This window comes from Ostrinia nubilalis, chromosome 9 (assembly GCF_963855985.1).
Source record: "Ostrinia nubilalis chromosome 9, ilOstNubi1.1, whole genome shotgun sequence".
In the NCBI taxonomy this organism is placed as follows: domain Eukaryota; kingdom Metazoa; phylum Arthropoda; class Insecta; order Lepidoptera; family Crambidae; genus Ostrinia; species Ostrinia nubilalis.
The window spans coordinates 10,970,155-10,985,648 of NC_087096.1; the positions used below are offsets into that span (position 1 = coordinate 10,970,155).

General features: G+C 47.2%; 1 protein-coding gene across 1 annotated transcript; it reads left to right on the plus strand.

Moving 5' to 3' along the window:
• Positions 1–4,916: 4,916 nt before the first annotated feature.
• LOC135074771 (uncharacterized) lies at positions 4,917–13,511 on the plus strand. The gene is given in 2 exon segments (XM_063969153.1): positions 4,917–5,418; positions 7,332–13,511. Coding segments are annotated over 2 exon segments (5,970 nt in total). The 3' UTR covers positions 12,800–13,511.
• Positions 13,512–15,494: the final 1,983 nt, after the last annotated feature.

Sequence of the window (15,494 nt, forward strand, 5' to 3'; positions counted from 1 at the left end):
AAGTGTATATTAAACAATACACTCTATTTGCAGTGAAAGGCTATATTCTCAGTGTTCCCGAGAATATTCTCGGGAACTTTCTCGGCAATATTCTTGGCAACTGCACCTTTATTATATTTTATTTTTTTCGTCGTGAAATGTCGTTTTAATGATATGTAAGATGACAGAAATTTCTTTTTTACACGTAATTAAATAATGTAACTGTCCATTTTTTCGTTTTTAACACGCTCTTATTAGGTCGTCGTGTATGTAACTAACTATGTAATGGAATCTTAGAATCGGAATTACACGCACTTCTAAGTCTTGTATCATCATGAAACTTGGCAATTATAATGTAGATTAGAAATGGCAATACAATATTGTGGTACCAGCTGGTCTGATGATGGGACTGGAAGGTGGCCAAAAGAACTCCTAAACGAAACGGCGGAATCACATCGAGTTTGGGTTCATTGGATGTCTTTTCGAGATCTTTAAGTGCTAGACAATGTCCAGGGTCCTAATGATGGATCAGGAGGTAGCCATAGGAACTCCTAAACGAAACGGCGGAAACTCGTCGAGATTGGGTTCGTTGGATTTGTCTTTTCGAGTACTTTAATGCTATATGATGTCCAGGGTCCTGTTGATTTTTGGCTTTTTAGTGCTGTTAGTAATTAAAAGCGTGTTTTTAGTTTTTTAAACTATTCTTATTTGACATTAAGGGCATATTTCACAATCGCTTAGTAAGGGCCTGTTTCGCCACTTCTGTATAAATTGTGGATAGCCTGTCTGACAGATCATTTGACACATTTTTATAGAAAATAAGTGCTAGCTAGATTGATGGTAGGTAATACTCCTCTTCAAAAAAGGTGACAAAACCTTGTTGAAGAATTATAGACCCATTTCGCTTCTGAGCCATGTCTACAAGCTGTTTTCGATAGTCATTACGAATTGTCACGCTAGCAGGCTCGACGACTTTCAGCCCCCTGAACAAGCCGGTTTCCGAAAAGGCTTTAGTACCATATACCATAATAATATACGCAACGGCAGATTATACGGAAGATCAAGGAGTATAATCAGCCACTTTGCGTTTGTGAACTATGAGAAAGCCTTCGATTCGTTTGAAACATGGGCAGTGCTTCAGTCTCTTCAACTGTGCCAAATTAACTGTTGATACATTAAAGTGTTGAAAGGCTTGTACAAACACGCCACAGTGACAGTCCGTTTTAAGATCAGGACCCGAAACCTATCCACTTGCGAGGGGTGAGACAGGGAGACGTCATCACCACCGCCCTGGAAGATGTTTTCAAGCTTCTGGGCTGGAGCGGATTCAACATAAATATCAACGGCGAGTACATCACCCAGACAGCAGACGATATCGTAGTCATGGCTGAGATCGTGGAAGATCTAGGCACAATGCTCGATGGCCTCAATAGAGTCTCTCAACAAGTGGGTCTCAAAATGAACATGGACAAGATTTAAAAATGATGTCTAAAGACCGTGTTGCACCCACTCCTCTAAAAGTTGGAGACTCTACACTCGAGGTTGTTGACAATATACCTGGGACAAACAGTCCAGTTAGGTAGGTCCAACTTCGAAAAAAAGGTCAATCATGGAATCCAGCTCCGCTGGGCAGCCTTTGGGAAGCTTTACGATATTTTCACGCGGCTTCTCCGTCGCGTCTCCACTCCACTTTAAATCCACTTTGAATCCGCTTTGAATCCGCTTGCAATCCGCAAGGGTGGCAAGGGCCTTAAAACTCAGAGGCACACTGATGTTCAAATACCGTAGCCGAGTCCTAAAGCCGCGGTACGCGTTCGCCACGAAAAAAGTGAGTAAGACAGCAATATCTCACTCACAAGTTTCATGCCTTGTTTATAACGACTAGTCTTAACGCCCAGTTAATAAAACATCGAAACATCACAAATAATATCACATATAAAAGACAAAATTAAAATTAAAACTAAATGTATTCTGTCGAGAACACTGAGAATATTCCCGGGAGCGTTCTCGGTTCTCGAGAATATTCTCACTGGGAATATTGCCGGGAACGAGAACTTTCTCAGCGGCACATCTCTAGGTACGATAAACGCGTCTTTCCGTTCTATACATGGCCAGAACGCACCCATAGGAAACTGCTCGTGTATATTTCGGAGTGCCTGTTTGTAAATCTGTGACTCCAAACTATACACGAATTTTGCGTACTGATCGTGTATAGTTTGGAGGAGCTTAGTAAAAAAAGTCATCTCCAAACTATACTCGATTAGTTTCTACTACACCACTTACACTTGACTAGAGTGTGTTTAGTTGATATTGATTTAGTAAAATTCAGTAAAATATGGAACTATATTTAAAATTACATTTATTTGATATTATTACATAAAATATTATTATTTTACTGAATCTATAATAAATCTAGATTTTTAAAACTATTGTAAGTGGTTTTTTAAATTAAATTGATTAGGTAGATTTCAAATTAAATAACAATTTAATTAATATGAGAGAGAGTGAGAGAAGAAAGTTCAACTCGCATTAAATACAATATTATGCGAGACTTTAAATGCTAGGTTTGTATTGTCGGCCGTTTGGTGTAGTGGTTCGAAGTGGTAGCGGGTTCGATTCCCGCACAGTACAAACATTTGTGTGCATGAACATATTTGTTTGTATTGGACTGGGTGTTTTCTATGTATAATAAGTATGTATTTACAAAAAAAAGTGTTTAATTATGTTTATATCCGTTGTCTAGTACCCATAGTACAAGCTTTGCTTAGTTTGGGACTAGAAGCGCAGTGTAAAATGTCTAAGGATATTTATTTATTATTTATTTTATTTATTAACTTTTATCTCAAGAACAAAATCATTTTGACATATTTCCATACCTACAATTGGTGAAATATCAGCCCCAAAACAAATATCTTTTCTATGGCAGAATAAGAAACACCAAAAAATCCTTTATCAAAACAATGACACGTGTCGTAAGATGATTCAATGTTTAAAGTAGACACGCAGATATGAATTAATCTATCTATATAAATAAAAATGAATTGATGTTCGTTAGTCTGATTAAAACTCGAGAACGGCTGGGCCGATTGAGCTGATTTTGGTTTTAAAATGTTTGTCGTAGTCCAGGGTAGGTCTAAACGGTGAGCAAATACGCGCGCGATATTGTTTTTCTGTAACAGACAAAATTCCACGCGAGCGAAGCCGCGGGCGGAAAGCTAGTATGTAATAGAAAGAGAGGTCAATAAGTCAAAATGACTAGCATGCAACTACTCGCGTATAATTGTAATCACGCACTTATTACAATACATATCTACATGATTAGTCCGTATGCGTACTGGCGATGTATATTTTGGAGGAAGATAATTGACCTAAGTCACTACAAAGTATACGCGAGCAGTACGCAGCGTATGCGTACTGGTCGTGTATAGTTTGGAGGAGCTTAGTAAAAAAAGTCATATCCAAACTATACTCGATTAGTTTCACACCCTTGCGTTCTGGCTATGTATAGAATGGAAAGACGCACGATAAACACCCACAAATACAATTATCCGACCGACAACCTAGCAATCCGTAGCGTGCTACGAAAGCTCCGATACTACGATAATCCACGGCTCGTAGCAAAGCTAGCGAGCTACGATAAATCAAACATCTGCTAACTATTGCTAGTCATGAGTTGAATGAGAAAGTACTTACCATAATAACCATGACACAAGGATAAACTGAATTATACCCAGTTGCATTCTACGAAAGTTCTCAGACAAGAAAAATCTTAGAAATCGTAGCTGATAAACTGAAATAAGTAAATACATACACTTACTGAACAAATCGTAACATAAATACGTACATAGCAATGAGCTAAGATAAAGGGTGTTTAATATTTATTAGCTAGAAGAACTGAATTATTTTTCCTAGCTGAGTCATACGTAGCTAGTTGCCATAAAAATCTATTTTTTTGTTTTTATCTTGATGTTTTTAAAAGTAGATTGCCATTATCGGCATAAAATTTATCATTATTATATCGTGTAGTTATTTCGAGATAAATAAATATATCGGCAACTAGTCGTCATCATCCAGACAGTGACAAATTGGAGGCGCAAGCAAGGCGAATCACGTATCGCTTTAGCCTTGCCATTTATCTTCGTCTCTCGCAGTTCAAATACACAGTAACTATTACAGTAATGCACAAATAAGTGACACATGTCTGCTGTTATGTATCTTGATTTAAAGATATATTTATACCAAAATATTTAATACCTAATCATAAAGATCTTATTGCTTTTGGCATTGGTACGCGCGACACTAGACAATTGATTTTCCATTATGGGACTGTGCTGTACATACACAAGTAGTCGTATTATAATATCGACTTATTAATTGGCTTCCCCTATTATTTTCCTCTCATTTAAGCGGTAAGTACAAGAGCAATAAATAACTCCGTTATTTATTACTCGTATCTACTTAATAAAGTTACTACAACACGCTGCAGCATTTGACAGTTGTAACGCGACGATCGTTGACGCTCGGATTCGTGTTTGGCGGGCCCTTCTTTTTGAATAAGGCGCGGGCTCGCGCGCTCTGCCGGCGCGCTCTGCCAGCGCGGCGCGCGCTCTTTCCCAACGGTCACCGCGTATTGTGTTTTTCTAAACTCGACCTTATCGTCAGTCCGCCCATGGCCGCGACACGCGCGTACGTTCTGTGTTGTTTTGGCTGGATATTGTTGTAAATACTGTAACCAAGTACTGCATGTGTTATGTTTCGACGTGTTTGAGACAATATACGTTGTTTTGTGATATGATTCGTGCCTTTGAACTCAATTACGACCCCGAGTACCAAAGAACTAACTTTACAGTGGCGCCCAACGTGGGGCACGATCACCAACACAAGTGCAAACTCCGAAATTTGTTCAACACATTACTTGCGAGATACATAATATTATCATGCCGCCAAAAAGGAACGTCGCGAGAACCGCGAGGAACGAGGGTTCGGACTCAGACACGGACTATGAAGTGGACAGGACTGTGGTGTCCTCGCCGAACGTCACCATGTCAGAAGAGATGCTGCAAAACCTTGTCTCCAGCATCACCAGGAGCCAGGTGGAAGCGAGCCGTGTGCTTATTGAGAGTATCCTGTCTAGTAACAGAGCCACTTCATCACCACGACTCGACGCGCCAGGTCACGTGCAGCGCTCAGGCAACTTCGCGAAGTGCACGGCTCGATTTGGCGGAACATCGAAAAACGCCGATGAGCTGGAAGCCTTCATCGATGCCATCGAGGTGTTTCGCGAGTGCACTAACATCAGCGACGAGCATGCTCTGCGGGGGCTACCGATGCTGCTGGTCGGCGAGGCCGCCGTGTGGTGGCAGGGAGTAAAGGCGTCGGTTTCGTCTTGGACCGAAGCCCTACAACGGTTACGAGGCATGTTTGGCGTGCCACGACCCGGTTATAAAATATTTCGTGACATTTTCGCGAGTGAACAAAATAGTGAACGAGCTGACGTTTTTGTTTGCAAAGTGCGCGCTTTAATTATGAAATTACCGTACACGGTGCCGGAAGAAATGAAGCTAGACATTATTTACGGATTGTTGGACCGTAGAATAAGAAAACGAGTGTCTCGCGATGCTGTGGACGGGCTTGAACAACTCATAAATAAGGTCAGGTTGGTAGAAGAGTCGCTGGCAGAGGTAAGTTCGCTCAGTAATAATAATAGCGCGAGCCCCGTTAACCCCTCGACTGCGCGATGCCACTCGAACGCGGGCCCGAGCGTTAACCCGTCGCGTACCGTAGATGACCCCCCGAGTGTAAGTAAAAGTAATGAAACATCGGGTGATGAGTCGTCTATTATTAACCCGCGAACTTCTGTTTTAAAATGCACAAATAGTGACGAGAAGAGGCGCCCTCGTCCCAAGTGCTCTTATTGCAAAGTGTTTGGTCATACAATAGACGTCTGTCGTAATAAAGAGAACAAAGTAAATACCGACTCGCAAAATTCACGTGACAGTAACATACTACGTTGCTACGGATGTGGTCAGCTGGGAGTAGTGCGGTCAAAGTGTGACAATTGTAATAGTGTTAGCGACGTCAATAATAGTCAAGATTAATGTTGGCAGCATCATGTCAAATAGTGCAAACTAGCTAATTAATCTGTTTCGTAATTAAGAAAATGAACATGAAATTTTCGCCAAAAAGGCAATACCGTAGCGAAAACCATCAGGCTCTCTCGCTTACTCACTCGGTAGGCCTCTTTCTTGCATTATCTGATCTCTCACTTCCACAAAATAGCTTCTCTTTCACACTTTTCTGGAAAATCTGGAATGTTCAGGAAAAAATAGAGAAGAAACGAGACGGAAATATCGGACCTCTCGCTTCGAACATTCTAGAGCGTGAGATAGCAATATGTTTTGTCCTTGTCTTGCACGGATGGTCCGTTGCGCGAGGCAATACCGTAAAGAGAGCCGTTTTAGGTTTTTTGTCAATAACTTCGCCAATTTTGGGAATTTTGTGATGAAACTTTTTGTATAATGTAGATAATTAATTACGCATCTGTAGAAAATAAGAAACCATTGTAAAACTACCTGCCAGTTGGAGAAAATTAGCAAAATCTGTGGATTTCCCGAAGACAGGGATAGCAATAGCGTGTGAAAGCGGGACGGAGATAGTCGCTCCCCATAAATACGGAATGGACCGCTCCAGCTGGCATGTATTGTTTTGTTCAGTTCAGAGAACAAGTGCTCCAAGCAACAAGTGATCTGAAGAAGCAAGAACTGAGAAAAGGAAGCGAATAATAAACGCGAGAAGTCTCAGCAAGTGAAATAGTGGTTTTATTCCTGCAAGTAGCACCTACTACGCCTGACATAGTAAGGGCAAGCTCTCAACGGCAGTCATCATCGTCCGGTCAGCGCTCTCGAACACACACAAACGCATACAGTCCACTGCAGTCCACCACATTTTCCTGGTCCTTCGAGCCGGATCACCACATTTTCCTGGTCCTTCGAGTAGCCGGATTACGGGAATAGCGAAGATGCCTGTCACCAGGTCGGAGAAGCTACGAGGTGCCGCCGCCGCGGCTAGCGCCGCCGCCGCAGGGAGAATTACGTCGCCGCCGGTTCATGGAGGAAGTACTCCGACGGAAACCACGGATACTTCATCAACGCTGACCCCGTATCCCGCCGGGGGCGCGTCCTCACCGCGCATCGCCAGGGACCACGCCGCGCCGGCTGTTAGCACCCGGGTTATGGGAGAGCCCGGCGTGCATTTGGGAAGAGGGGAACCAGCACCGCGCTCCTACACAGAGGAGATAACCGCCGACGTCACGAAGCCACACGAAGCACTAAGGGCCCGTATCGCGGAAGCAGAGAAGAGTGTTGCCGCCGCCGCCGCCGCCGCCTCCACGCCCACCGCGGCCAATGTTGCCGCCGCCTCTGCCGCCGCCGCGACTCCCGCGACTACGGTGACCACCGTGCCGACTGTTGAAGGACAGTACGCGCCACCCACGCCGCAAGTGCATGAACAAACGCCGCGACTGTCACGAGTGAATCAGGACACGCGCTCCGTCCGCTCGTCAAGAAGAAGGGCAGAAATAGAGGCCAAATTAAGAGTGGCCCGCCAGGAACTGGAAGTTGCCAAAGCGGAATTGGAGTTGGCCCAATTGGATTCCGACATGGAAGAGGATCCAGAAGAAGTGCAGTACAGGCAAATGCAGGTCGAAAATTGGTTGGACCACTCGAACACCATCGCCGAGAGGGTCCCGCCGGAACTACAACCGATACCGCCGCCGCCGCCCGCCGCGCCGCTGCCGCCGCCGCCACAAGTTCTACCGCTGCCGCCGCCACCGCCGCCGCAAGTGTTGCCGCCGCCGCCGCCACAGCCGCTACCTACGGAAGGGAGAACAGACATTCAAGAGTTAGCCATGGCCATCACCAAGCTGTCACAGAGGGCAGAGGGTGGCCTCACAAGACAACTGGTCGACCTCCCAAGTTTCAATGGCGCATGTGAAGAATGGCTCGCGTTCAGAAGGTCATATGAAGACACCGCGCGCTCCTTCACGCCGGCACAGAATTTGGCGCGACTACGAAGGTGTCTCCAGGGGCACGCAAGGGAGGCAGTCAAGAGCCTCCTGTTCACCGCCGAGAATCCGGAAGAGCTGATGAAGAGCCTGGAGGTCCGGTTCGGCAGACCTGGAGCCATAGCCCTGGCGGAGTTAAAGAAGATGGAAAGGCTGCCAAGGGTCAACGAGTCATCAGGGGAGATCTGCATGTTTGCCAGCCGAGTCCGCAATGCCGTGGCCACCATCAGGGCACTCGGCAAGACAGAATATTTGTGCGCACCAGGGGCCGTGGAGTGTCTAATAGAGAAGATGCCGCCGACCATGAAATCTCGGTGGCTGATGTACCAACGCGAGCGCCGGGCAGAGGGAAAACCAGCGCTCGAACTCATGTATGACTTCATGGAAGTTGAAGCAGATATTAACAGTGATTACGCTCCCCCGGAAGTGTCCTGGGACCAGAAGAGAAATATGTTCAAGAGGCCGGTTCACCATGTCCAACAAACAGAAGGACGCCGTGAAGAACCGAAGACTGACGCAAAGAAGTGCCCAGAGTGCCGTGAGGACCACTGGTTGTACGAATGTAAGAAATATAAGGAAGCCAGTGTTGAAGATAAGTGGGAAATGGTGAAGAAGGCAAGAATGTGCTTCAAATGCCTGCGCTTCAAGCACTCAAGGAACACGTGTCGGGCACAACCATGCAAGAAGTGCATGAGATGGCATCACATCAGTCTTCACTCAGAGAAGCCCGCAGCAGCGAAGACTCAAGAGAAGCCCGCCGAAGGAGTTGTATCGTCGGTACACACCACGAGCTGCGGAAAGGCCTACTTGAAGATGACGCCGGTGAACCTCTACGGGCCCAAAGGGACAGCAAAAGTGCTCGCGCTCCTGGACGAAGGGTCCACCGTCACGCTGCTGGACTCATCAGTGGCAAAGAAGATTGGGGCGCAAGGAAAGCCGGAAGCCATCACCATCGAGATGGTCGGGGGGAACGGTATGCAGAAGAGCAACTCCCAGAAAATCAACATGAAGATCAAGGGGGTCCATTGCAGAAATAAGCTCAAAATGGAAGCAAGAACTATCGACAACTTGAAGCTGGCGAAACAAGGGGTCGAAGAAAGAATGCTTCAAAAGTGTAAACACTTACAGAAGATCAAGGACAAGCTGGTCTACGACAAGGAAGAACCACAACTACTGATCGGGCAAGATAACTGGGGGCTCATAGTCACACGGAGACTACGCAAAGGGAAGGCCTCCGAACCAGTTGCCTCCTTGACCAGCTTGGGATGGGTCTTACACGGATGCGACGCCGGAGGAAGTGTCCCTGTCAAGTTCGTGCACCACAGCAGGTTGATGGAAGACGAAACAGAAGCCCTGGTCCGCCGGCACTTCGAGATAGAGTCGCTCGGGGTGCAAGCACGTCGGCCAAGTAATGACGCCGACAAAAGGGCACTCGACGTCCTAGAGAAGACCACGAAGAGGCTACCAAATGGACGGTTCGAGTCTGGGCTGCTGTGGAAAAATGAAAGGGAAACTCTACCGAACAACTACCATCAGGCACACCAGCGTCTCATCAACATGGAGAAGAAATTAGACAAGGACCCAGCACTGAAGACTTCGTATGAAGAACAAATAGAAAATCTGCTGAAGAATGGATATGCAGAGAAAGCTCCAGAAACCACGACGCCAGGGAGAACATTCTACTTACCTCACTTCGCGGTGATGCACCCGATAAAGAAGAAACCGAGGATAGTTCTCGACGCCGCCGCCAAGTTCAACGGGAAGAGCCTCAACGATGCGCTGCTACCTGGGCCTGACTTATTGCAGTCGCTCTTCGGAGTGCTTCTCAGGTTCCGGGAAGGTCCAGTCGCCGTCGTCGCCGACATCAAGGAGATGTTCCTACGCATCCAAATGAGGGAAGAAGACCGGGACAGTCTGCGGTTCTTATGGCGCGGCAGCAAGAGGAACAGCAAACCGGAAGAGTACCGCATGGCCTCAGTGATCTTCGGAGCAACGTCATCACCGTCTACGGCAATTTATGTCATGAACAAGAACGCAGAAGACTTCAAGGAGGAACACCCGGCAGCCGTGGCAGCAATACGGAGGAACCATTATATGGATGACTACTTGCAAAGTTTCACAACGGTAGAAGAAGCCAAGCGGATCGCGAAAGAGGTACAGACGATCCACAACAAGGCGAGCTTCCACCTGAGAGGATGGGGGAGCAATCAACCAACCGTTCTCGAAGGAATTGAAGATCAGCGACAGGAGGAAGTCCTCGAACTGGGCAAGGAAGAGAAAACCCTAGGGCTGAGATGGCTAATCACAGAAGATGCACTCGCCTTCAACGTGGGCTTCAGGAACACTCCGCCCGAAGTACTCGCTGGGCAAAGAGTACCAACGAAGAGGGAAGTCACCAGCGCCGTCATGTCTACGTTCGACCCCATGGGCTTCGCGACGCCGATCCTAATACAGGGCCAGAAACTCATACAGGAGATCTGGCGTACCAAGATCGACTGGGACGAGAAGATTCTCGAACCACAAGTCGCCGCATGGATCAGATACTTGGAAGACGTCGCCGTACTAAAGGAACTGAAGATCCCAAGGTGCCTGTCGCCAAGAACCAGAAGAGGGCAACTCCACACGTTCTGCGACGCGAGTGAAGAAGCGTACGCCGCAGCCGTCTATTGGCGAACGGAAGACCCAGACGGCACGATACGCGTCGCATTGATTGCTGGGAAAGCAAGGGTAGCTCCTAGCAAACCAGTGTCTATCCCACGGTTGGAATTGCAAGCAGCATTATTGGGCAGCAGACTTGCCTCATCGGTGGAGAAGGAGCTCGATTTGGAGATTGAAGAAAGGACCTTCTGGACAGACTCCAGCACCGTCCTTCAATGGTTGAAAGCAGACCCGAGGAAATTCAAGACGTTCGTGGCCCATCGCCTCGCGGAAATTGAAGAGCTGACGCGAATTCAAGATTGGAGATGGGTGCCGACAAAGGAAAACCCCGCAGATGATGCCACAAGAGGCACTCCGAACGAGTTTGATGAAAACGCAAGATGGTTCAAAGGTCCCGCCTTCTTATATGGAAACAAAGAAGATTGGCCGGCGAGACGCTTTGAAGTCAAAGAAGAACTCACCGGAGAAGAGAAGAATCCCCAAGTTGTTGCCACATTGAAGGTCATACCACAAGTCACTCCGGACCCGAAGAGATTCTCCGACTGGACTCGACTGCTACGCAGTACAGCGCGCATATTCCAGTTCATCGACCTGCTAAGAAGAAGAGTAGCGGAAAAAAGAAGTGTCCACATCGTCAGGAACCGAAGATGGAAGAAAACACCGAGTCACGTTCCCCGGGAGAAGAAAGAAGAAAAGGTCTTCTTAACGCTGGAAGATAAGTTCATCCATAGGGCAGAAGAGTAGCTTATCAAGAGGAGCCAGCAGGAGAGCTTCTCCAAAGAACTTTGCTGCCTCGAAAAAGGGAGGCCATTGGAGAACTCGAGCCGACTAAAGAAGATTGACATATACCTGGATGGCCGCGGAATCCTAAAACTGAGGACGCGCACCAGGAAGATTGGTTCGGGAGAAGGACGAACCAACCCGATCATACTGGACGGGAAAAGTCAAATCTGCCGGCTCATCATAGGGTTCTATCACAAACGGTTCTACCATGGCAACTCCGCAACGATAATCAACGAAATAAGGCAGAAGTTCTGGGTACTCGGCTTGCGCAGCACCACAAGATGGATCACACATGGGTGTCAATGGTGCAGAGTCCACAAGGGAGAGCCTCAAATACCACCCACCGGAGACTTGCCGGCCGAACGATTGCAGCATCATCAACCACCCTTCACCTGCACAGCAGTAGATTACTTCGGCCCGATGCAAGTCACGATCGGGAGGAGAACTGAGAAGAGATGGGGAGCCCTGTTCACCTGCTTAACGACCCGAGCGATACACCTGGAGCTGGCTAATTCATTAAGCACCAGCTCCATGATCATGGCCCTGCGAAGAATGGCTGCACGAAGAGGGACGCCGAAGATAATCTTCAGCGACAACGGGACTAACTTCGTGGGGGCCAATAGAGAATTGCAAGAGGCCGCCTCAAGGGAAGGAATCACATGGCGATTCATCCCACCTGGATGTCCGAATATGGGAGGCGCCTGGGAAAGAATGGTCCGCTCGGTAAAGACATCATTAATGACCGTTCTTAAAGAAAAATCACCACCAGAAGAGGTCCTACACACGCTCCTCCTTGAAGTGGAGCATATCGTGAACTCACGTCCCCTCACCCACATCAGTATGGATCCCGAAGACGAAGAAAGCCTAACGCCGAACCACTTCCTCATCGGAAGATCCTGCGGAGCAATGGCGCCGGGCGTGTTTGAAGACCACGATCTCGTCGGGAAGGCGAACTGGAGGACAGCGCAGCGCTTGACGGACCACTTCTGGCAAAGGTGGCTGAAGGAATACCTGCCAACTTTGATGCCGAGGAAAATAGCCGGCCGGGAGACCGAAGACCCTCAAGTCGGCGACATCGTATTAATAGTCGACGCGACGCTACCAAGAAACACTTGGCCACGAGGGGAAGTGCTGCGAGTGTATCCTGGACCGGACGGCAGAGTAAGAATCCTCGACGTGCGAACACCCGGAGGAGTGCTGCGGCGACCGACGCGACGAGTGGTAGTCCTGGTTCCTGCCAAGACGTCGCATCCGGAGGAAGGAGTGCTTCGCACTGCGGGGGAGAATGTTAGCGACGTCAATAATAGTCAAGATTAATGTTGGCAGCATCATGTCAAATAGTGCAAACTAGCTAATTAATCTGTTTCGTAATTAAGAAAATGAACATGAAATTTTCGCCAAAAAGGCAATACCGTAGCGAAAACCATCAGGCTCTCTCGCTTACTCACTCGGTAGGCCTCTTTCTTGCATTATCTGATCTCTCACTTCCACAAAATAGCTTCTCTTTCACACTTTTCTGGAAAATCTGGAATGTTCAGGAAAAAATAGAGAAGAAACGAGACGGAAATATCGGACCTCTCGCTTCGAACATTCTAGAGCGTGAGATAGCAATATGTTTTGTCCTTGTCTTGCACGGATGGTCCGTTGCGCGAGGCAATACCGTAAAGAGAGCCGTTTTAGGTTTTTTGTCAATAACTTCGCCAATTTTGGGAATTTTGTGATGAAACTTTTTGTATAATGTAGATAATTAATTACGCATCTGTAGAAAATAAGAAACCATTGTAAAACTACCTGCCAGTTGGAGAAAATTAGCAAAATCTGTGGATTTCCCGAAGACAGGGATAGCAATAGCGTGTGAAAGCGGGACGGAGATAGTCGCTCCCCATAAATACGGAATGGACCGCTCCAGCTGGCATGTATTGTTTTGTTCAGTTCAGAGAACAAGTGCTCCAAGCAACAAGTGATCTGAAGAAGCAAGAACTGAGAAAAGGAAGCGAATAATAAACGCGAGAAGTCTCAGCAAGTGAAATAGTGGTTTTATTCCTGCAAGTAGCACCTACTACGCCTGACATAGTAAGGGCAAGCTCTCAACGGCAGTCATCATCGTCCGGTCAGCGCTCTCGAACACACACAAACGCATACAGTCCACTGCAGTCCACCACAAATAGTGTGCCCATTTCGAGTAGTAAACCCGATTTCAGCACTGCACACGTTATCGATGGTGACGACCCGCGACCGCTAGTAGAGATAAAGGTCGTTAGCCGAACGGGGGTCGCTATTCTGGACACGGGGGCCACTCACTCCATCGCTAGTCCGACGTTGTACAATTTATTGCGCGACGCAGGTGTTAAATTCAGAACCTCTGTACGTACCATAGGCCTCGCGGACGGATCGCAGCAGACGCGTACCATCCTCGAGGGCGACGTTGATATAACCATACAAGGACGGACGATACCTACCACGTTCTTGGTACTTCCGGATGCGCAGACAAGGACCTTATTAGGCAGGGACTTCATTACTAAGGCAAGTATCCTGTTAGATTTACCACAGAACAGCTGGTGCTATAACGATGGGCCACGACGAACCTGGCATCCGTTTATCACCAGTTTTGAGCTGTCTACCACCAGCAAGGTAGAGCTGACGAAGGTGGAAGTGAAGGCGGTAGTGTTTGGGGCGAATAAAGGACCCAAGATGACAAAACGTACGTCACCCACTCCTAAGCGACTTCGAACTGCTAATGCCAAGCGGCTCTCGCCTGAGACCGGACGTAGTAGTTGGTATCCTGGAGCATTTATAATGCAGGGGGAGGGCTCTTACCAACGACCCGACGCACGTTGTCGTTCATACTTCACGGACAAAGGTGAACATGATTCCGGGTTTGTCAAGGTCAACCTGCCCTCCAGGTGTAGGTGCACCTCAGGGGAAACCATCCGGCGTTCCGTTTAGGGGGAGGGGTTAGTTAGTATAATTATGTACTCTAATTGTAAGATATCCGGTATTCGGTAAGTTTCCGCTGACGAAGGTCGTCATTCTGCGCATTATTACTCCACTGGCGATGACGAATGACAGAACCTGCGGCGGAGCACCGATGTCTATACCGTGAGTAATATACCGGCTTTACCGAGTCAGGACTACTTAGGCTTAACAACTACAAAACAGTAGGGATTCTAGGGAACCCACGCCTCTCAGTTGACCCCAATCGTAGGTGATGTTCGATACCACCAGCACGATTCAACGTTTTCCTGACCTTGACGCGAGGGCGCTACGTCTTGGTCAGAGGGGGAGGTTGTAACGCGACGATCGTTGACGCTCGGATTCGTGTTTGGCGGGCCCTTCTTTTTGAATAAGGCGCGGGCTCGCGCGCTCTGCCGGCGCGCTCTGCCAGCGCGGCGCGCGCTCTTTCCCAACGGTCACCGCGTATTGTGTTTTTCTAAACTCGACCTTATCGTCAGTCCGCCCATGGCCGCGACACGCGCGTACGTTCTGTGTTGTTTTGGCTGGATATTGTTGTAAATACTGTAACCAAGTACTGCATGTGTTATGTTTCGACGTGTTTGAGACAATATACGTTGTTTTGTGATATGATTCGTGCCTTTGAACTCAATTACGACCCCGAGTACCAAAGAACTAACTTTACACAGTTAAATTAATTTTCAAGTTCTAGTAAAGTAACTGTAATAGATTGTTGTAATATGTGTAATATGTTGTAAATATGTATAAGAGTAACTTCAATTGTTGTAGTTAGGTATTAAATAATAACCCTGTAGATATAATGTGGCATGCTAGGTACCTACTATACCTAGCGAGGAAACAAATAGGAATTTATATGTCGACTGTACCTCAACATTGGCTAACGTAAACAAACAAAATCTATTTCCGGCCGCACCGGCAGCGTTGCATGTGTTCAGCGCTAAACTTTATAAATTAGTATCAGGACGAAGCTCATGCTGGTGACTAACCAGGAATAACATAAAAATATACATTTGAAGTTAAGCAACGTTTTTGTAGTTTT